The sequence below is a fragment of the Passer montanus genome, unplaced genomic scaffold, assembly GCF_014805655.1.
Source record: "Passer montanus isolate IOZ18808 unplaced genomic scaffold, ASM1480565v1 scaffold67, whole genome shotgun sequence".
In the NCBI taxonomy this organism is placed as follows: Eukaryota; Metazoa; Chordata; class Aves; order Passeriformes; family Passeridae; genus Passer; species Passer montanus.
This window is the reverse complement of record NW_024371815.1, coordinates 2,169,270-2,192,896: the sequence shown is the minus strand read 5'-3', so window position 1 is coordinate 2,192,896 and position 23,627 is coordinate 2,169,270. Positions and strand designations below refer to the sequence as shown.

The 23,627-nt window shown below is 44.0% G+C and overlaps 2 protein-coding genes across 2 annotated transcripts; one reads left to right on the top strand and one right to left on the bottom strand.

The window, feature by feature from the left end:
• Positions 1-9,381: 9,381 nt before the first annotated feature.
• Positions 9,382-15,642, top strand: GRPEL1 (GrpE like 1, mitochondrial). Its single transcript, XM_039728868.1, has 4 exons — positions 9,382-9,536; positions 10,283-10,451; positions 12,021-12,102; positions 14,416-15,642. Exons 1-4 carry the CDS (start codon positions 9,466-9,468, stop codon positions 14,760-14,762), a joined length of 669 nt encoding a protein of 222 aa, XP_039584802.1. The 5' UTR covers positions 9,382-9,465; the 3' UTR covers positions 14,763-15,642.
• TADA2B (transcriptional adaptor 2B) lies at positions 15,183-23,149 on the bottom strand. The gene is made up of 2 exons (XM_039728867.1): positions 22,867-23,149; positions 15,183-21,712 (listed from the first exon to the last, which is right to left on the bottom strand). Exons 1-2 carry the CDS (start codon positions 23,134-23,136, stop codon positions 20,720-20,722), a joined length of 1,263 nt encoding a protein of 420 aa, XP_039584801.1. The 5' UTR covers positions 23,137-23,149; the 3' UTR covers positions 15,183-20,719.
• Positions 23,150-23,627: the final 478 nt, after the last annotated feature.

The following is a 23,627-nucleotide window of genomic DNA, read 5'->3' as shown; positions in this document are numbered from 1 at the left end:
AGGAATTTAACATAAGCCATAAGGATGCACTCAGATGACTTAAATCCAGGTTATGGTAACCTTCACATTTCTGTCCAACTCACAAGACAGAGCACAAAATGGAAGAGTCAAGACTCAAAACACCTCCTGAAATAGCTGGGTAAACCACTGACAGAGTCAGAGTCACAAGAAATGCTCTGAAGCAGATGAGAGAAGAGCCAGGAAAAACAGACTGAAGACCAAAAGACTGAGCCAAACAAAGGCCTCAGGATGATTCTGGAAGGCAGACTGGAAAGGGCATCAATAATTTTGCCAAAAGCCAAGCAGACACAAAAACACAGGGAATGCACAGGCAGACAAACCCAAATGAAGCAAATCTGTGTGATGACTGCAAGACAGAGAGCAACTTGCTGAGTCTTAAATATCTTTGAGAGGCCCTTTGACATGCACAGAGGAGTCTGTACAGCAGCTCCAATGATATGGCTGATTTGGTACCTGTACAACTGTGGCTTACAGGATTTGTGTAGACTTATCCACTGGAACTGCTGCTTGGAATACGACTCAGATGCCTGAAAACTGGTGTGTAAAGATTCCAGTATGGGACTGGTGGAAATAGAACAGGACTCACGAAGACTTGTGCACTTCTGGAACAGCCGCTGGAGGCCAGGTGGGGTATGAGCTGTCCACAACAGGACTGCACAGGTTTAGCACCTGCATCACTTACTCTGTAACTGACATGGTAGAAAACACCAAACTCAGTCAGCTCAAGTAACAGATACAGAAGTTCCACAGTGGTCTCACTGGACAAACAAAAGGAAGCCTCACTGTCCCCTTATCCTTTTAGCATTTGTATGCCAAAACATTGCTTGGTTTTGAAAATATTACTGTTTCCAGACTAATACCACCTCTATCTCACATTATATGCCATCTCAGCTCCTGTGCTTCAAGAAATCCACCATGTCAGAAACAAATGTAAAAAATTTCACATAAAAACATGAGTTCAAGTAAAGCAGGAGTGCTTACAGGTCAAATTGCTTTAAATTAAATTCTACAAAGTCCTTAAACAAGGTGATATTTCACCACAGGGCACCACAGGCTCTTCTAGAAGAAAACTGAAACAGCCCTACAGGAACAAGTTTCTCTAAACCAGAGGTTAACCATTTATCTAGGTTACAGATATACTTAACTAGAATTTCACCTAAATATACAATGAAAATATGTCATGAAAAGCAAACAAAAACTAATGAATACACAACCACTGTAAAATTAAGCTTAACACAAAATTTCTGGAACTACAAGTGAAGAACATGTCTGAAGAGCAAAATATTTATGTGTATCAATAGAGATCAGATGCACAATTTCAGCTATTCCATTTGAAAATTTTGCTTATAGCTTTCATAAAATGCATTAGAAGTTTAAATACTGGTATTTCTTTATGACAACTGGACACATGTCATTAACATGGACTAAAAAAAATAAAAAAAGAAGACACAAATAGAATCAGGTCATATTTAGAGTTAGCAGGGTATTAATCTCACTGCAAGGCCAGGTTTGCATATTATTGTACATACTGGCTGTATCAAATGCTGGTATTTCTTCATGACAACTGAACACATGTCATTAACATGGACTAAAAAAATTTTTTAAAAAAAGAAGACACAAAGCAGGGTGTTAATCTCACTGCAAGGCCAGGCTTACCTATTATTTTATGTACTGGCTCTGGCTGGGATGGAGTAAATTTTCTTCACAGCAACTTGTAAGATGCCGTGTCTTAGATTCGTGGTTAAAACAGTGTTAATAACACACTGCTTTTTGGCTAAAGCTGAGCAGTGCTTACAGTGTGCCAAGGCCACTTCTGGTTTTCCCTCTATCCCCCAGCAAACTGGCTGGGGTCAGACAGGAGGCTGGGAGGAGACATGGCTGGGACAGCTGACCCACGTTATCCAAAGGGTTATTCCATGCCATATACCTTGCTCAGCCATAGAGCTGGGGAGGGAATCTTTCCAAGGCTGTCACAGCTCAGACACTGCCTGGGCAGGAGCCTGTGCATGGGCAGTGGTGATTGCCATTTTTTCTTCATTTACTAAACTGTCCTTTTCTTAAGCCACAAGTTTTTCTTGTTTTTCTCTTCCAATTCTCTCCCCCATCCCTGCTGTGGGAGGTGTAAGAGAGGGGCTGGTGGGTGCTTTGTTGCTGGCTGGGGTCACCAGAGGAAGACAAATGTACCCTGTCTCTGCCATGCACTGGCTCTGCTGGAGAAGCTGAGATTGACTTTAAGCCATCACCTGACTTTTACCAGCATTTTGCATGCACTTTTTGATCTGCAGAGCCCTTACAAAGGCAGGTAACATCTGAAAAGTAAAAAGCTGGGTAAATTTGCTTTCTGCCTTGGAACTGCCCCCAGCTGGGAAATTATTCCTGACAAACCATAAGCTGTAACAACAAAATTGCCATTAAGGCATAAATGTCTTCTGTGTGTTACACATACACATCTTCTGTGTATGTTCTTGCTTGACCTTGCTTGTAGCTGTGCTGGCCAACTGCTAACACGATCTACATAGTTTAGCTGGAGTTTATGGAGAACTTGGCTCTGAAACACAGCTATTTGCAAAGCAGAGGACCATGAGAACAGATCCTCTGAGTTTGTCATGCTGTCTTCTGGCAAAAAAGTACAGCATCTATTTACAGCTCTCAGAGTTATCTCTGAATCCTCAACTTCTTGTTTATCCATATTTTATTCTCTTGGGTTCGTACCAAAGTATTAATAATAGTTATTGAAAAACAACCAACAGTCCCAAGCAGCTCCTTCTGTCCCAGATAACAGAAGAACTGTCAGATCAATGCATAGACAGTTACTAATTTATCTGCAGAGCAGTGTAGAGCTGCATGAGATAGAAGTTGCCTCGGGTACTCCAGCTTTCCAAAAGCACAACCAGCTCAGAGTTAATTAGCATGACAATGTACTGGGACACTTAAGCAGGTTTTCTAGCTGGCACAGAACTCTTTGGTACTTCCTGACTACTGTCAGCTTTCAACTCATACCAAGTTAGTCTGGGTGGATCTGTCCTACAGAGCCAACAACACAGTAAAAACAGCACAAATACAGCATTCAGTACACGTGCTCAATGCAGAATGGGGAAGACCAATGCTTCAACAGTTCATAACTGCACATTTATATTACAAATATTTTTCCTATGTATTCCTATTTTACTTGAAGTATTCTATGATTATATGATTCTTACTTTCATCAGAATCTTCAAACTTGCATTTCCCATTCCAAGGAGGGAGTGGATTTTTATAGCTGTCAGTCATTTTATTAAGATTTTGCCAGCCAAAATACTTGGGGAATCATAAAAAAGTTATATGCACATGAAAAAAAGACACAATAGAAGCATTTTTTTAAAAGTATCAAAATACAAATTAAACAAGCAAAGAAAGGTGGTCCGATAAAAATACAGACATCAGAAGTCATAAGAAAAGCTATTTCTTTGAAATAGAAGAGCCTGTTTTGTTTGGTAATTATGATGAACTAAAAGAGAAGCTTTGGTGGGCAGGGATTCTCCACCTCGATGCTTTCCCACAGCACAGGCAGAATTACCACCCAACAGCAATACCGTGGAGCAGAGCAGGAGGTGCTGGTCACACCATCTCTAGGGATGAACACGGAGCTCTTGAAGCACTGGTCAGTACCAAAAAGCTGAAGTTGTTCTTGAGCACAGTGAGACCTGAAGGGAGGACAGCTTTGGCAAAACCCAGGAATGAGTAAGCAGAGATGAGAGAGGAGTGTTAAAGAGATTCTTCCACTCTAAACACAGCAGATGTAGCAATGGAAAGTGAAGAGCAGAAGTTAAAAGAGGAGAAAGGAGAAAGAACATAAAGACAAAAGCCAAGGACCAGCAATGTGCTGTAGCAGCGATGAGAAACAGCCCATCAGATCAGATCAGAGAACAGTGCAGAGACCAGGAGCTGGTAATGGAGCCAGAAGGGAAGACCACATGGCTTCAGCTACGGCAGAAGAATTCCTATTTAATACTAATCATTAAAGTACAGATTTCCTTCTCCGTATTTAATTTTATTTTATAAACATCTAGCACAAGAGCATTCATGATGCTGAACCAGTAATTTTCATGCAGTTTCTGATGATTAATAACATATTAACCCGAGGTTATTCATGAATCTGAGGTGACCTTTACAACAGCAGTGAAAGCGTGACAATTGTTAAAAAAATTAAAGCAGCCATGATCTTGCTTTCTGAACAAGGTGCAAACACTGCGGATGTACTTGGGTGTTTTCCTTCAGTTCTGTCTGTTTCTGCCTGGCATGAGATTTACATTCTAATTTTATACCCAAAACCTGGAGATATATCATAATAACAGAACCCAAATAATTTTGGGGGAAATCTGACAAAAAATCACAGTTGCCTTAAATGTCATTGGTCTAGCTTTAATGATTATATGAGCTCCTATAACATGGCTGAAGTTGCACCTTCAGAGATGCTTGTGGAAAGCAAACAAAGTGTGAAGATTCATTTTAGGGACACATTCAAGTCCAGCTTCAGAGACTGTGATCTTCACACAAAGCACCAAATATGTGTTAGGCAGATTTTATTTATATGGCAAATTTTTGAAAGCTTTTTATTCCCTCCCACTACAACCATTTTTAGCTGAACTCCTTCTTCCCATTCTGGTCAAACTCATCTAGCCAGATTAGGATTAAATGGAGCACAGCAGTGGTCCCAGAGGAATGTTCACCCCCTCATTAATTAGGCACAGAATTACAATTAAAAGATCTTGCTGCTTTCTAGAGTTAAATAAAAACAGAAGATTTTTTTTAAATTTTGCTTTACACTTCTTTCATTCATAGCTTTTCAAAACCATTGCACAACGTCAGCAGAATGAGCATTCCCCCCTTGTCAACCATCTGGGAGCTCAGAGAACAGCCTATGGGACTGTACTGGGATTCTGAGCCCTGAAACATTGTGATGAGACAGAGCTCCATGAACCAGCCCAACCAACCCTGCTGTTCAACATCCTGTCAGTCATCACAAAAAATATGTCATAAGCAAAGGAGAAAGTCACACCTGAGCAATAAATAGCCACCTCAGGCTTTCATGGTGCTACTGGCAGCCTGGTTGCCAGCATCTGGCTGGCAATCCTTCCCTGTACACCACTTGCTCTGACTAATACAAATCACTTGTACACCAGGGCAGCAGAAACAAGCCCACAGCAACTAATTCATCAAACCTTAAAGAAAAATTAAGAAAGGAAAATGTAGATCTGAATGTCAAGATACTATTCCATTGTTAGCCTATGTGCAAAAACAGAGACCAACAATTGCGTCTTCTTAGCAAATCTGAATGTGACCGGAGAGCTGATCTCCCCTTCTGTCCAATGGTTCTGGTAAACTGAGAGGCAACAATTGATTTTGAAAAAAATCTTACGAAAAGCCATGACACCACACTCAGAGAATCACAACAGATATGACAACTCTTCTCTCAATGTTCAATAATTTTGTCTCAAGGTGGAAAGCCACATCAGCATGACACTAAATTGTTTCTGTGCACTTGAACAGCTTGGTTCTGACTGGTAACTAAATAAAGTAAGATAGACAATGCCTGATTGACAGAGTTTTTCCATTTTTATCACTCCAGGAATCCTACACGAGGCATACATGAGTGTCCACAATAATATGAGGGCTAAGAGAACTGCAATAGATAGCCAGATTTGTAAATCCTTGGGATACCAGATGACTTATGCATTACATTACAATAAATTGCCTCTGAAATTGTGGCATGCTGCTTTGGGGAAGGAACACTTCGGTGTCCTCCCAGGAACAGAACTTTTGTTATTCTAAATTGCTCTAATTAGCGCTCTTCAGAGCCCTGTGGCTACAGCTATTAGCTTTCCAACACAGCGACAACATTCTCCAGGCAACAAGATGGTTACAAAATACACCCTTCAAACTAGTACGGAAAAGGCTATGGGAACTCAAAATTACTCTTTATAACCAGAGCAAGATGTATGATTCTGTATTTTCAGCCTAAGGAGAAACCAGGCAGAATGTAAGTATTACACATTCACTCTTGGGAAGAATTTTCTTAAAATATTTACATTAAAAGTGATAAATTCTGAATGTACAGATTAACTATTTTAGTACTGCTCTAATTAAAAGCAAATAAGGTTGTCTCCCTACACACACATCCTAACCTGCTTGAAGGTTTCTGAATTCAAGTACTGAGTTAAAATTTGTCCTCTGTCTGAAATAGACCCATGGAGTATCTGATTCTCAGTCTTGAAAACCCTTACAGAAGACAAATTGCCATTATTTTATACACAAGGATCAGTCCCTTAATTTGCCACTAGGCATCTTCCCAGAGCAGACTGTGGAACACTGTGGCTGTGTGGTCTGATCTGAGATCTTTTCTAAAGGGCAGAGCTACTAATGTTTGTCTTCACTGCTACACAGTTCAGTAACAGTCTTACAGCTACATTAATATTTTTTAATTTGATTTAGGTATTTCCTGGTTACTGGCCTGAAAGGTCACTGCTGGAATATTTACAGAGATATTTTTGGTGGTTCCTCCCCATCCCAGGCTCACTCCCACCACAGTTCAATATTTGGTTCTGGCTGGGATATAACATTTGACTGGAGAAGATACAATAGCCTTTTCCTTTATCCTCAAAACATTAATAATAAAGTTCATATCTGAAACACAAATGTAATGACATTCTGTTTGCTGCCTGAATATCAATAAACTACGTCTTAGCATTAGGACTCTGAACAAGGTTTGGGGTTTTTTTTTTTTAGAGAAATAGAAATGCCTTAATTTTTCATTTAAGTTTTCAAGCACAGATCTTACATTTGTAGCATTGTTCATCTTGAAGGATTATGGAGTTTCGGTTTTTTTTTACTCTAAGTGCAATATTAATAATAAGAGACTTATTCAGTTGATATTTTGAATTTTTAAAATATCACAGAAATTTCCTTATGCTCATTACACAACTTTCTTGTAAAGTCCTGAAGGATTACTGCCCTTAATTGTAGTTGTAGTAATGTAGAAATGAGGTTAAATAACTGCCCAAGACCACAAAGTTAGTCACTAGAGGAAGTAGGAATGCTATCCTGACTATTTCATTCTATCACTAGCTCAGAGAAATTAGAGGTTGGAATTACTTTCAAACCACAAGTTGAAAAGTGGCAGCTGGTTCACAGAACCACAGAATCTTCTGAGTTGTAAGGGACCCACAAGAATCATTGAGTCCAACTCTCATGTGAATGGCCTATGCAGGGATGATGGTTAACTGTTTAGAATGCAGAATAAGCATTATTTATCTTCAATTCATATTCAAAGCAAGTATTTATATGAAGAAGTAAAGATTGATTGATATGGAAGAGATGGATGAGAAAAAACTGTGCTTGTTCCTGGACACTATGACAGCAAACCTGGTCCAGCAACAGATGCTGAATATTCAGTGGCTGATTATAAAAACACCCAGCTCCTGAGCTAACTCTGCATAAACCCAGATCAGCCTGCAACAGCCTGAGTCAAAACAAGACATGAAAAAGTCTTGAGTGGGAGAGTACTTACAGCCAACATCAGCCATGATGCAAACAAGCTCCAGTAAACTCCCATGTTCTCCTTCTGAAGCTGCAGATGTTGTCTGGTCTTGACCCATCAGCATCAAAGCCAGCTGCAGGTTTTTCATGGCAGCTGTTCAACTTGCACTACTCACAACAAAATGCACTTTCACTCTCTCTTACCTTGAAAGGTTACTTGCAGAAGACCAGTGAAATATCATTCGGGGTAAATGGCTTCTAATACCAGCAGGATATTGTTCCAGACTTATAAAGTCTAATATATATCCTCAGTTATTGAGATATGTTGGCAGTGGGCTCTTCTCAGCCTTTTGTTATCAATTCTGTGATCAATCATTAATAAAGCACCACTTCCAAAGATGGTGGGCAGCAAAGAAATGGATACAAGCTGAAACAGGAATCTACATCCAAAGATATGGGGGGAAACAACCCACAAGAAATATGAGACCTTGTCTAGGTTTTGCAAGGAATAATCTTTTCAGGAAACATTTTAAAAACATCAGACCTAAAGATCCAATTGCCTTCTCTGTTTCATTTCTTCATGGCTTTCAGTAGATATCATCCGTCATAGATATTCTTTGTTTTCTCCTTGTTCTCTATGATTCTTTCTCGTCATTATTTCCTCAATTATTTCTTTCAGTATTTCTGAGGATAAGCTTGAAATTTGTGGCTCATTAACTTTCTGGAAAGCAGATACTGACCACCCCTCCATGTGGACAGGACATGGCACACAACCTTCCTCTTTGCCGTGTTATGGGAATGTACCAGTGTCACATCACAGAACACCCACGGGCAAAATAAGGCTCAGTGGGACCTAAACTTGCCGTGGTGTGAGGCCTCAGACCTCATGTACAATTTATCCCGCTTTCTACGCAGGAAAAGCAGGAAAAATGGCAACCAGGCAAAGCAATCTGCTGAATAAAGGCCCTGTTGGAACCTTGGTGAGCCCCGGCAAAGTTCCACTGTACTGAGCAAGGTCCCATGGGATCCACATGAAGCCAAAAATGTCTTGTACACCTTCTTTCTCAGTATAATTTTTCGCCTGAATATAACATCTACTAAATTTGCATTACGGAATTTGCATCTTTATCCTTCAGATTTCATTTGGAGAGCGCACAAACGCGTGCAGGAATGAGGCTAACAGCTGGTGCTCAGGCATCTGTGCATAATCCAGCACTGAGCCTCACGGCCCTACAATAAATACGTGACCCTGATTTTTTCCCCCCTCCCCTTTAACAAGATATTGACAAAGCAACTGGCGAGCTGCCCGCGTTCAGCCATCCCAGCACCGCGGAGCCGGCCTGCCACAGCCTGCAGTCACACAGGACATTGCACAAACAGCTTGCACAAGCAGGTGGCCCGATCTGCAACTAGTGGATTAGCAACATTATCCCATTTCATAAAAGCTCAAGATTTCATTAAACGAAGTGATTGTCCAGCAAGAGTATACACAGCAGTTTCAGCAAGTGTGTGGGGATGGAAACCTCTGAGTGGAGATGCGCAAATTACTGACGGGTGCTACAAGCTGTTATTGGTAACGGGGCTATCCAGCACTTAAAATGAGCTGAAATCTCCAAACTTTTCCAGTCACAGCTGGGACAGCCCCGATGCGGGTCACGGGAGCGGCACCCACAGAGCAGCGGCGCTCCGCCTCCCCGCCACCAGACAAAATGGCCGCCGGCCCGCCCCGCCCGCCGCGCGTCACGGTGGGGCGAGGCGCGCGCGCCCCTCAGGGCGCTCCGCCGCGCCCCGGAATAGCCGCGTGTTCGGCCCGGGGCGGCGCGTCCGCCCTGCTGATTGGCTCCCGGCCGCGTCACTCCCGGCTCTCCCGCCCGCTGATTGGCGGGGCGCGAGGGGCGGGCCGAGGCGGCCGGCGGGCAGGAAGGCGCCATGGCGGCCGTGGCCCAGTGCGTGCGGGGAGCGCTGCGCCCGCGCCTCCCGCTGCTGAGCGTGGCGCTGAGGTGAGGGGGCCGCGCCCGACACCGGGCACTCGGGCCGGGGCCGCGCTCATTGCCGGAGCGGGAGGACAGCCGGGCGCGGGGTCCCAAGCCCTGATGGGAGCCCCGTCCGACAGCCGGGCCGGGCCGGGGCCGCCCCATCCCCGCCGCGCTTTGCTGCGCTCCCTTTGCCTTCCCTGGGAGAGCGGCCCGGCCCGGCTCGGCTCGGCCCGGCACTGCGGGGAGCCTGCCGGCTCCCGGCCCGGCGTGTCCGTGCGGGGTACGAGCCCTGGGCCCTGGCCCCGCAGCCTCGCCCTGGGGCGCTCGGCCCGGAGCGATGTGGAGCCATTGCCGGTGCGCTGCGGGGCTGCCGCTCCGGGCCAGGCCCCGCTCTGCGCCGGCCTTTTCTGGGAGGCTCTTGCCGGCGATTGCATCACGGAGTTTGTTTTCTCATAGAGCGCATGGCTGAAAACGCATACTCCCCTTAAAAGTTCTGCGGCTGTAAACTGAATGTAGTGGACACTTAAAAGCTGATATCTTGCAGCAGTTACTTACTGCTGCAGTGTAAATGGTCGGAGGTTTCTGACGGAGAAGAATGGTCTCTGCTTCTGACAGAGGATTCTGCATGCAGTATTCACAGGCTTAGAATTGTACGAATTCGTGCTTTGATGTGAGAACTGTATGTGTCAAAGTATCTTTTCTATCTAGAAAATGTTGATCTCTTACAAAATAAGCAACAGAATAATAATGTCCATCTTTTTTTGTCTTAGAACATCTCCACGACTGCTTTGTGCAGCAACACAGCAGAAAAATACTGGCCAGAACTTGGAAGAGGACCAGAGTCAGAGCCAAAGTGAGCAGAAGGTGGAACCCAGCTCTGCTGAAAAGCTGCTAGCTGAAGAAAAGGCCAAACTGGAAGAGCAACTAAAAGAAGTTACTGTAAGTGTCTCTGGGTTATTAGGTTGCACAGATTACAGGCTGTGTGCCCAAGAGCCTGCACTGTGGGATCTCAGTGGAGGGTCTGGATACCTTTATCTGACTCCTGTTTAGTTATGTGTAAAACCCACAATTTAATAATCTCTTTAAATTTAAGAGTACATGTGCTACAAAATCTGGGATGCATCCCTGGTCCATAATTAAGATCTTGGATAATTTCTTTCCAGTTTCTGGATGGAATTTGACCTTTTCCAGCCGGAAAACTTGTTACTGATTTTCACATAGGTTTCACTGAGTGGGGAAGTAAATTCTGGGAGCCATGGAAGGGTGTGAATGTGTCTCTGGTGTGTGCATTTGGTGTGTGAACAGTAGACTGCATGGAAACAGCTGCTGACTTTCCAAAGGTCGGAGTTAATGGTGCTTAGCTTTTGTACAATACTGTGCTTAGGCTGTAGTTAGGAAGTTTCAGACCTTTTCTGTTGGAGAGCCCTTCAGACTCTGGGCTGAAGCATCACATCCCTTCTGTGGCCTGTGGATCTTGCTTTCTCTCCTGTGCACAACTCCAGCAGCTGAAGGATGCCCTGGGAGGTGGGCATTAAGCTAAGATTTAACAAGTGCTTTATATAAAATGTCTTTCTGACATTTGAGACTTGAAGAGGTAGCCCAGAACCTTCTGTAGAACCAGCACCTGTGGATCATATGTGGATTGAGTTTGCTTTCTGTTGCCCTTGCCAAAGCTCTACAGGAAAAATTTGAGATGTCATTTAATGTCTCTGTTTGCTGTTGGTCTGTTGCCCTTGCCAAAGCTCTACAGGAAAAATTTGAGATGTAATTTAATGTTTCTGTTTGCTGTTGGCTGCTTAATGCAGTTCTCCAGGCAGCTTGGCTGTTTTTATTCTGTTTTGAGATTCTTCACTGGCTTACAAAGCTCAGGCATATTCAGGGTGGAAGCCATTTGGGGTTAGTTGGTAAAGCACCCAGTGTGAATTTTTATTTATTAATTTTACTGTATTTCACATCATAGTGCATCTGCTGGTAAATGGCCTTATTTCCAGGAGCAGACCAAAATGTGACCTAACCAACAGAGGAGTTAGGCTTTGTAGTTTGTAAAGGCTGAGAAAACTGAAGGCACTCTGTGGTGTTCATGGAGAGGGAAGAGTTGGTTTGAAAGTCATGGCTGGGTTGAATCTGGTTTGCTGTACTGTCAGTGTATCTCATGACTGATGGAGGATTTCTGGGAGCACACAGCAGAAAAAGCAGAAATACTGGGTTCATAGAACTTTATATATCTGTAGAGTGAATTTTTTTCCAGCTAATCTGTTGACAAATACTACTAAGAGTTTGGAAAACCATCTGATTTCCTTTCCTTCATTTCTGTCCTTGTGATGTGAAGCAAACTTTTGTCTTGCTGGGAGGGATGGTGTGATAATTGACATGTTCTTTCAGATTACTCTAAATGGTAGATTTAGGGTGTAAAACTGTTTAAAATGCTGTTTTATACTGAATATGCTGCATTACTGTCAGCTGCCTGACTGGGAGGAATAACTTCTGTTACTGTTTTTCCTTCTTTAGGAGAAGTACAAGCGTGCCTTGGCAGATGCAGAAAACGTGAGGCAAAGAAGCCAGAAACTGGTGGAGGAGGCAAAGTTATACGGTCAGTGGAGGCTCCTCTGGTGTTCACTCAGTCAGACCCAGGAAGTGCAAAGCCTGCAAAAATGAGGCTGCCTGGCCTTGCAGTACTGACAAGTTGTACTTCCCAGTGATTCTGACTACTTGCATTTGAGGCAGAGAGGTTTAAACAGTTCCTCAGCTTGCATCAGAATTGTGTCCATCTCCCCAGCCAAGGGGAAGACTTGAACTGCTGAAGTCAACAGCTGACATTTTCTTTAAATTTGGTGTCTAGTTTCCTACAATGTGTACTGCATTCATAGATTTTTTAGTAAGTTTTGCAGCCTGAAGTTTGCCTTTTTCACATGTTTTGGTCTCAGACCTAACCAAAAGCATAGAATATTGGTTTGCCTTCAGGTTTGGGTTTCTGGTTGTTTTTTTTGTTTATTTGTTTGGGGGCTTTTTTGTGGGGTTGGTTGGTTGTTTGTTTTTAATTTGGTTCTTTTTTGATTTGGGGATATTTTTGTGGGGTTTTTTTTAGCCTTTTACAGTTGAATAACTGTTCTGTTGAAAATGATAGCTTTCAAATAGAAGTAATCCTCTGAAGGAATGGATTTTTTTTGGTGCTAGAAATGCACAATCACTGGTTGTGGGGAGTGCTAGAAGCACATCTTCCTTCAAGAGCCAGGCTAGTAGCATCTGATTTAGCTTTGTGACATTTCCAACACAAATCTGTAAAACAGAAGCTGTGTGCAAATGCTGCAGCAGCAGAGTGCTGTTTTATCCTTGTCTTTGACTGCCACTCTGCCTTGAAAAATGAGTTGTTCTTTTCCACCACACTCCATACACAGCTGTATAGTTTAATTCTCAGTACTCAAGTTCTAATTTCTGAATACAGGGTCTTCAGTCAAAGTGTACTGTAAGAAAAAGTACATAGTACTCTTGCATTCTTTTTCATGGATGTTTTGAGTGCTTCATCCTGAGGTTGATTTGCAGTAAGCATTGTTCACTAATGTTCTACTCACTGCAAAGGACTTGGAGTCATGTCTGAGCTCAGGGTGCTACAATGGAAATGAATTTATCTTGAAAACTAGATTACATGTAATTTGTAAGTTCTATTGCTTGTGCATGGCTGCTTGTTCTGTTGAAAAAGAAGAAACTCCTTTCTGAGACTTGCATAAATTCTGAGTTGCAGTTACAGATCTTTGCAAATATAATGTATACAGTAAAAAAAACAAGCCAAACCACCTTCTGAAGAGTTTGGTTATTTGGTTTGATCCAGGTAACTAGACAGCTGATTTATCTATATTGGGTACAGTTCAGCCCAAATCACAGATCTAGTTTCTAGTTTAAAACTGTGACAGTTTTTTTTCAGATTTTTGGAACTACTTGGACATTGTTAGTTACTGTTCTGTAAAGAGCTTGAGTCTCTACAGAGTTGTGCAGTTGTTAGAGAGACCCTTTCCTGAGAACTGGCTGATCCCCACAGGTCTTGTAGGGTGCTTCTACAGTTGTGGGGGTTTTGTTTAAACCAAAGATGTGGCCTCTGGTAATGGGCATATCACTTCTTGGTAAGGGGAAAAAAACCCAAATATCTAAAATGTGAGCTAGAATCAAAAAGGCGGAATCCGGCTTAAAGAAGAACCAAACCAAACCCAGTGCTGTTTGTCCTTTGCTTACCTCTATGTGTGAGTGTGTTAATTTATTGAACTGTTTTAATTTTTTCTTGATTGCTAATGCCTTAAGTGAAGGTTAGTCCAGATTCTCTTAGTGTGAGCCAGAGAACAGCTTTACGACAAGGACTATGATGAATTTGGAAATTGCTCAGTATTTGCAAGGCACAGCTGCCGATTCTGTAAAAGAGGTTTGTAGAAGGAGGGAGAGGTGCAAGTTCCTTTCATTCAAGGAAGAATCCTTGTTCATCTCTTGAAATCTTCATCTGTCTGATTACATGTTTTGTCTTCTACAAATATTTTTGTGACATCAGATTAAAAGTTGTAATAGGGCAACATAATGCTTTGAATGTTAGGTGATGAGAGAGACATAGGAAACTACTTGAAGCCATCTGAAAGTTTTGGTAACTTGGGTAAGAATTCCAACTGTTATTGTTAGGTCATTAGCCTAACTTAACTCTTTTGAGTTGAAGTCACTTTTTTTCCATAGAAGTAGAGGAGATGGTGTGGATTTCAAGGTATATGCAATAGTTCTTTATTCTCATCCAAAACTGGAAAGGGTATTTTACCCCAAATATTCTTAAAAGTCAAAGAGTGCAGATTATTGCTGTAGCTTTTGGGGTTGTGATGTTGGGGCTTTCTCTCAGTGGACTAATCCCATTCTCTCCTCTTTTATACATTTTCAGGGATCCAGAGCTTCTGTAAGGACTTACTAGAAGTTGCAGACATTTTGGAGAAAGCAACAGAAAGCGTTCCAAAAGAAGAAATTAAAGATGATAATCCTCACTTGAAGAGCTTATACGAAGGTCTTGTCATGACAGAAGTCCAGATTCAGAAAGTGTTCAAAAAGCATGGGCTGCTGAGACTGAACCCTGTGGGAGCCAAGTTCGATCCCTACGAGCACGAGGCGCTGTTCCACACGCCCGTGGAGGGCCAGGAGCCCGGCACCATCGCGCTGGTTTCCAAGATCGGCTACAAGCTGCACGGGCGCACGCTGCGGCCCGCCCTCGTGGGGGTGGTCAAAGACGCTTAGCTGCTCGAGCTGAGAGTTGCAAATGCCATACAACTATTAAACAGCTGGATGGTTTTTCTCTCACACCGTGCTTCCCTCGTTCCTCTGCTCCCTGAGAGGTTTAAATGAGTTGGTTGAGGTTTCCCAGTGAAAATGAAGTAACCGATGAAATTCTCCTGCTTAGTGGCCTTCAACGTCACTGTTCCACAAGCTCTTCTTCAATGTGAACTACAAGAGCCATTAAGCCCTCTAATGCTTTAGATTAGGTAATGTTTTTTACAACCATTGCTCCTGAGATGGTGAATTAAATTGAAAAGAATGAAACGCTCACAAGAATGTTGCAATTTCAAGTTCATCACTGCGTGTAGATTGAAAATGCAGATAGTGATTCAAACACTTCCTTTGGTTTTCTAGAATCTCACATTGCAGAAGTGGGTGATGCAGTACAAATAACCTGCCTTCTGCAAGCACCCATCAGCTTTTACACACTGATGTCATAAATGCCCTCTTTTGTCCATTCAAAAATAATCTCAACAACTGCAACTGAAACCTGTGTGAATTTTGAACTGTAAATAAATGGCAATGGAGATTAGATATCCTTTGTAATTGTTCAACCTTTTTGTCCTGTACTAACATTGAATCAAGAAAACCATCTAATACTTGTATGGCATTGAAGAACCAATAGAATTTATCCTATCTTTGGATTTTTAATTTAATGTTGTACAAATTGGTTTAAACAATTTTTATAGTCTTGTAACTTCTAGCTTTGCAATCAGTTTGTTATGCAAACTGTAGTTACAATCTTGATGAGAGCCAGAACACCCAAAGAAGTGAGTTGCTGAGAATTTGGTATATGATTTCTTTTAGACTTATATAAATAATTGCATGTAAGTGGCTCAAACAAAAGTGTGAACTTAGTTTCATTTTCTTTATTTCTTACATTTACTCAGCTTGGGTATTAGGTTGCACCAGACCTTTTCTCCATGCAGCTCTTGCCATGTCTAACTCAATCTGCTGCTCCCAGTCCTGCAGAATCAGCATAAACATCATCACACAAGACATGATGACCTGAAGGACATTTGTCTGGTCACCTGGGGAGGAGTGGGTGGAACCTGGCAAATTACACAACTGACAAAGGATCTGTCCTCTTGTATTCTGAAAGCCCACACTTAACACACAGGACAGAATCTTCAAATTAGGGAAGTTACTAAGTCCTGTAAAAAGTAAGTACTTCTGAATTTTTTACCATATTTCTGGTTATTGTGGATTAAGGAGCTTCTTACCTTAAAGTTCATTAATCAAATATTTGGTTCAGATACAGAGTTGCCAAGAGCTTACTGACCACTGGACCTGCTCATGGTGAGAAGTCATTACTCATTCCTTAAGACATTTTTCCTAGTGCTGGTTTCCTTCATGGGTATTAAGCAGTTAACCAGGAGCAGCCTAAGTGCATAAAACTGTTTGGAGGTTAGTCATGTTAATCATATTTAAGGATTCATTCTTTCTCAACTCTACCAAAGAATGCTTCGACTGGGCAGAGGAAGGAGAGTAATATTTGATGTGTGAAGGCAACTACAATGTTTATATTTTTAAACTAATCAAGTACAGGGAAAAAAAATGCAAAGATCAAGTTTAAAAATAGAGGGGGGGAAAAGGGGATTCCATATACTGAAGTTGAATTTGGAAGTATCTTTCCTCCCTCTGGGTTTAAGAGCACACTGTAGTTGTGTGAAGAGAAGGTTTTGCTGCACTTTGATTGGGACCTGTTCTCACAACTGATGTCAAAAAGGGACCAGGTTCCATTTTATATACTTTTAAAGAACTGTCATGTGTTGTTATGTCACCTCCCAATCCCTCTGGATCTAAACTAAATGTAGTAATAATGTTGTTAGTGTAGAAGTTTGTGTTACAGAGAGTTAAAGCAAAGGGGCACATTGGTCCCTAGCAGATGATTTTGTTAATGAGCTTCCCAGTGCTTCACACAAACTCATTTTTGGACTACAACTCATTAGGGGTGTTCTTAAACACAAGCTCCTCTTCATGTTCAGCACAAGGTCATCTTTAAAGCTGGTAACTGAGTCTCTCATTTCAGTGGTTCCCCTTCCTTGCCCTCAGAAAGGCTTCAGCTGGAGTGGGTCAGTCTAGGGAGAGCTCCAACCACCTCTGCACTCTGCCATAGCCCAGGAAGGAGCACTGAAGAGTTCAAGGAAGAGAGGAAGGTAGTTCTGAAACTTAAGCACCCAACAAAGCTACCAGCAGTACCAGCTATCTCATGGACACATTTCCACCCATCACATTTAGCTGCAATGCAGCTCCAATTGTTACTGCAAAGACTTAAGCCGTTTGCCTCACTGCCCAAGTTACATTTTTGTTAAATCAGTCATGGAAAGAAACTTTAATACAAGTTTATTTACCAATACACAATGCAAAAATCTAGTAAAATGCTTTGTGTGATTTCAGCACTGGCGTTTGTGTCCCTGGCACAGCTACAAATGTAAACTTCAAATGAATGCAACATTCCCTTTAAGGAAGAAAGAAGCTGACGAGCTGAACATGCTCACGGGGTATCTTGCTTCACAGTATTTAATGTGTCATCACTTAGGAGTGACTGGGGCACAGGCAAAAATATTTTGTGAGAAGAGTAAAGCAGAAGGTTCAGGAAGCCTGTTCCAGTTGGAGAGGAATCGAGTGCAGCGGCTGCACAAGAGTCAGGGCAGAGCTCAGTCTGGCTGATCTCCAGGGCAGCTCATGGTCACAGAGGAGTGCAGACCTGCAGCCACTGTGCTCCCTGCCTGCTGGGCTGGAGCCACAGCACTGCAGCATCCCAGCCCAGTGCTGGGCAGGGCACACGGGGTGAGATGGGGACTCCAGCACAGCACTGGGGTGGGACACACAGCACAGCCCCCACCCAGAGCACAAGATCAGTATTTCAACAGCTTAGAGAGTGTTGCTTTTCCATAGGCTTATATCAATGCTGTTAAGACAGATACTATCATTAGTAATAACTTTAATTAGAAAAGTCAAGAGCATTAAGCATATAAAACACCTTGTCATTAGCAACATGAAGGCTGGATTATTTGTACAGTACAGGAAGCACTTCCAGATCAACACAAAAAACAAGTTGAAAGAGCTCTTTGCCATCTCAGCCCCTTCACCACAGAAGAGAAGCAGCATAGCTGTAGTAAATTGCTGGATTAACATTAACTGCATCTCAGTTTATAAGCAATCAAACAGAAAACCAGCAGCTCATAACAAAGGAATGCTTAGACTAAATCAGTTCCATGTGAAATATGGAACAGCAGCATCCTCTAGTGCAAGTCACCTTTAAAATTAAAAGCATAGCTGAAAATGAGACATTGCTTCTAGGGAAGCCCGTTCCAAGGGACTAATATTTGCTAAAGCAAACATTTACCACCTTGAGTTAGCTTGCAAGTACAAAATAAATATTGATATCCATATTGCATACATTAAAAATACTTTTATTTTACATTCATTTTGATGTTCAATAAGTTACATCTAGCACCAAAGAAACATTTTGGAGGGGTTGAGGAATTAAGAAGCTACAAAGTGTAAATGCAGAATTCACTTCAACATTTAAATGCCTCATTGGTGCCTAGATTTTTTCCTAAGTTATTGTTCAGATGGGCTTTATGCTATTGCTTCAGTTTAACTTAGATGTGCCAAAACAGTGTAGAAATATGAAAATCACAGATTTGACGGGAAAAAAACCCAGAAGAACCAAAACCAAAACAATTCTCTTAAACTCCCAGCTACATGCAGAATTGAGCCTTCAAAACAGCATGTTCTGGCAGTTCAGTAACAAGTTACAGAAGAACCAAATTGCATAACTAGAATGCTAAAAAGAAAGACTGAGCTTCCTTCCCACAGGAGCAGGACAGAGAAAATAACCAAAGGTTTATACCTTACGAACTTGTGTGCTGCTTCTACATGCATACAGGGTGGAAGTGGTCATTAAAGCTACTCAGCACATTGCAGTTAGCTCCACTGCTGCCAAGAAGAGACAGTTTAGTCTCGAGTATGCCACAACAAACCACTTACAGATAAGCCAAACAAAGTATTACATCCCAGAGGACATAGCCCTTACCTTTTTTGAAGGGACAGAACATAAGCTCAAAAGAAAAAGGCACTAGAGTTTGGGGTTTTTTTCCTTAGAAATGCTGGCTTTGTAATTGTACCCCTTTTATTCTAAACTCACTGGTAACACTAGTTTGGTAATGCTGGATGTATTAAATGAAACCCAGTTCTGATCAGAAAACCTCTGCCAAACTGCAGAATTAATACTGTTTTAAGATTTTGTGGTATCCTCACTGACTACAGCCCAAAGCATCACAGCAAGATGACATTTCCAGATCTTGCACTCATATTGAAGCCAGTCAGGTTCCAAGTTTGGTACACCTGCACTCCACAAGACCTGTCCAGCCTGCCTCCAGTCACAGCTTCCTGCTCCAGACACGACCAGCAGAGAGGCTCAGGCACAAGTAACTGTGCTATTTCCACTGGTTTTTATTCATTTGGTTAAATACCAGCAGGCAATTGAAGGACAAAATGAGTTTAATAATAATTTTCTAATCCTCCTTCACCATCTTTCCCTTAATCAATAGATCTTACTAGAGCAGTACTGTGTGTTGGGCATTTGTGTTTCCTGCTGTGTCACATCCCAGCTGGTGCCTGGCCCCAGCAGCACTCCAGGCAGCAGCTGTCAGAACTGGAGGAGATCCTCCCAAGGTGCACTCTCTTCTAGCTGTCAGCAAACTCAGATTCAATGTGCCTGGGCTGGTACCTTTCAAGGTATGTGCAATTAGAACCCTACAGTGGCTGGATTAAGCACTCCAAATTTAGGAACGCTTTGTGCATTTTGACCAAATCTGCATAAATTTTTATTTTTGTTTTTAAAGACCAATCTCAGCAACCATACCCTATTTGAGGATCCTCTTCCCTTTCCCTGACTTCCCAACGAAATTCAGGAGATAGCTACACCTCCTCAGCCTCTAGGAGCTCAGCAGTTAAGATCCCGAAGGAGGAGCAGCAGGCTCCTCTAACAAGGAAAAACAGTGATTTTGCTGCCTGAGGCTCTCAACTTCTGCCAAACACTTCACTGCCTGTTCTCCCAAATGCCATTTCTGGCCCAAGTCAGGTACCTTGCTGTAGCTGATCCCTCCTCTGGAGCAGAGCACCACAGCTGCTGGGGATTCCTGACACTCCAGTACCAAGCAGGAAACATCAACTCTTCACAAGGGTCTGTTTCAGGAAACTCAGGTCAAAACAATGCCCAGATTAGCTGGGAGCCCTTCAAGAACCCCCCTCCACAGCACAAGTCCCTGCAGGCATCTCACCTACCACATTTCCTTCCTTCCTTCCACTCCCTGCCACGGCTCACCCCTGCTGTAGTCTGGACAGGAACTCTCATCCCGCTGTCCCCACGCCTCGGCTGTAGTTACTAAGGAGAATGTTCCAAAAGCTTAGCACTGGTCACAAAAGTCCCTGCTCACCTGCTCCTGAGCACAGGACCTTTGTAAGCTTCACTTTGCTGCCAGCATTATGCCAAAAAAAAACAAAACAAAACAAAGGATGAAGAAAGTTTCCAGTGAATGAAACTATCTCCTACCTGCAAAGAAAAGCAAGAATTACACTGAAATTCATCTATCCAACAGTACGGACTAAAGCAACTACTCTGGGACTACCGGACTTGAGTAAGTTCACATGAAAAAATCTGTTCTAAGAATGTACCAAAAGCAGTGAAAACCAATGTAAAAGTTTCACAATTAAGTATTTTCCATGATCCAAAGTAAAAGTCTACTTAAACCACCACGGATCATGATGACTGTGGAGGTTTATGTATTTGCTCTTTTGTGTTTTTAAGCGACATGGTTTCTGTATCTTTGGGGAGGGAAGGAAAAAATAACGGAGTCCTTGAGGCTGTAATGGGCCTCTGCTGTGTTTTTTCAATCGGCTGAATTTCATGAAGCATCCCTGGATATCCAACCGCTTTCTGTCAGAAAGTTTAAAATCCTTTTCTTCAGTACCTTATCTAAGTAACTGGGAAGGCGACTCTTTGAAGGAATTCCTTGTCTTTTTTGGAGATGGTCTTTAATGATGATAGTTTTTACAGTCACGTAACGCGCAGGACTCAAGTTCAGAGAGCTGCAGAGCACCTTTTCCCTGTCCGATAAGAGTTCAAAGCCAGGCAGGTTTTCAATGGCAGCAAATTCACCTTCTTTCCCCTCTTCCTTCCCTCTCTTGGAACTAGCTATGTTCTTGTTCTCCTTCCTCTTCTCCCGTTTGTGCCGGGCCGCCTCGTACTCTGCCGACTCCTCCATTTTGGTGATCCCATTCCGCCGGTACCGCTGCAGCTCCCGAATCTTCGCTCGGAGTATCCTCTCCTTGTGCATGTTCTCAAAGAAGTCTTCAAACTCCTTACAAGACATGAACTGGTACAAAGGCCTCAGTTTCAGCCTCAACTCCTTCTCTTCTTTTGTGATCTTCCGTTTGGGAGCTTTCTCCTTGTCCTTTTTATCCTTCCCCAGGAAGGCCGGGACCAAGTTATAATCTCGCGCAATGTTCTTCCGCCGCTGCCTCTCCTTGAGCTTCCTCACGTACATGTCCACGTGGGCTCTTTTCAACTCGATTTCCACGTCGTCGTCGTCGTAGTTGACCGAGAGGCCGCTGATGAGCGTCTCGGCGTCCTGGTCGTACTCGATCTCGTAGTCGTCGCGCAGGGGCATGTAGCCCAGCTGCTGCTGCTCCGCCACCGAGATGTCCAGCGGCGGCAGCGGCGTCGTCAGGCTGGGGGACAGCGGGCCGCCGCTGGGACACGTGTGGTCCGTCACCCTGTTGGGAATGGTGTCAGGGATGCAGGCCTTTCCCAGGTTGCCGTGGATGTACATGCTCACGTAGTGCTCCATCACCTCCTGAGGCGTTCGGGACGCGCCCACGTGAGCAGCCATGTCCTCCTAAAGGGGACAAAAGGAGCAGAGATGAAACGATTCCCATTGCATCCACAGGAAAGAGCAGGACTTGCTCCTTGCTCCTCAGAAGCCAACTCCCAGTACCTAAACTTCTCTAGCAATATTGGCCAAATTTCTATCAGATCTCAATTTCAGCTCTGGATGAGCGTTTACAGTGCATGGAGGCAGGAAAACAGCACCACGTGGTGATTCCTGAGCACCCACGGCACTCCCACAAAGCCAGCTCACCATAACCAGCTTTCCAAGCTTTCCAAGCCAACACCAACAGCACTGTACAGCTCGGGTTTTGCTTCTTTATATCACATTACTGAGGAGCAATGTGGAAATAAAGAGTGTTTACTGTAAGAGTAACAACTTTTATTCTTTTCTAGTTATTTAAAAACTAAGCAAGCTGCAACTTGTACACTTTAAGGTTTTTAAAAAGTATTTATATTATAATGAAACAAAATATACATAACAACAAATCAAATCAAATCAATCAAAAAATGAATCAAATGGTCCAGCAGAGGGCAATGAGGATGACTGGGGGACTGGAGCATTTCTCTTAAAAGGACAGGCTGAGGGAGTTGGGCTTGCTCAGCCTCAAGAAGGGACAACCGAGAGGGGACATCAGCAAAGTCCATCAGTATCTGAAGGGAGGTGTCAGATGGACCAGGCTCTGCTCTGTGGTGCCAAGCAACAGGACAAGAGCTAACAGGCAGAAACTGATGCACAGGAAGTCCCACAGGTACATGAGGACGAACTTCTTCACTGTGCAGGTGACTGAGCACTGGGACAGGGAGGCTGTGGAGCCTCCCTCACTGGAAACAGCCCAGAACCGTCTGGATGCAGTTCTGTGCTCTGTGCTCCGGGATGACCCACTGGAATCCTTTCCGACCCGACCCATGCTGTGACTGTGGGACGCTTTCTTACTGCTGCTTTTCAAACCAGGTCTGGCTGCGCAGTGACACCGAAGGGGAGCAGCCAGCCCGCAGCCGGGACACGCCGAGCAGGGCTAAGAGCAGCAGCCGGGGCTGGGACACGGACGGGCTGCGGGAGGCACGGGCAGGATTCCAGCCCGGGCACCCGGGGCGGTGTCAGGGCCGCTGCTCCGAGCGGGAGGATCGCCCCCGCCCCCGCCCCTGCCCCTGGGCCCTTACCCAGTTGCCGAAGCCGAACTGCTCGATGGCGTCCAGCAGCAGCTGCTCCTCGCGGCTGCTCCAGCCGCCCTCGGCCTCGGCGCCCCAGAGGGTGAAGCGGCCGCCGTCCACCAGCTGGTAGCCGTGCCATCGGCGGTGCGGGCCGATCTCGGCGCCCGCCGAGAAGCACTCGGGGCAGAGCTCGATGTCGGCGCACTCGGTGCAGCGGAAGCGCAGCGGGCTCACCTCGGCCAGGCAGTACACGCAGTACTTCTTCCCCAGTTCCGCCATCTTACCCCGCCCGCGCGCGCGCGCGGCCGCGCCCCCGCCGCCCGCGCCACGGCCGGGGCGCTCCTGAGGGAAGCGCCCCTTCCCGGCAGGGAGCACTAAAGAAATAAAGCGAGTCTGCTTGTAGTTGTACTCCTGTCGGCCCACGCAAACATCCGGCTGAGGCGTGAATGCGGGCTGTCGGAACCGCCGTGACTGCTCGGAGAGAAGTGCCCGGCGCTCCGTGCTGCGAGCACGGGAAGAAAGAGCTCCGCTACCTGCGATGGAATCCTGAAGCTCAAAAGGATCAATCGAACGCAGTCCATGAGAATATGGAATTCATGGAAAAACAGCTACTTCGTGGAAAAACCGGAGTTAATGGAAGCGGAAAGCCAAGGTGAAGAGGCCGAACTGATGGGTGTCGTGTCAGGGCAGAGCAATATCCCGAGAAACAGCCCGAAAGCCTGAGGGGAAACAACCTGAAACTGCAGCGGCAACGTGGGGTGCTTGGAACT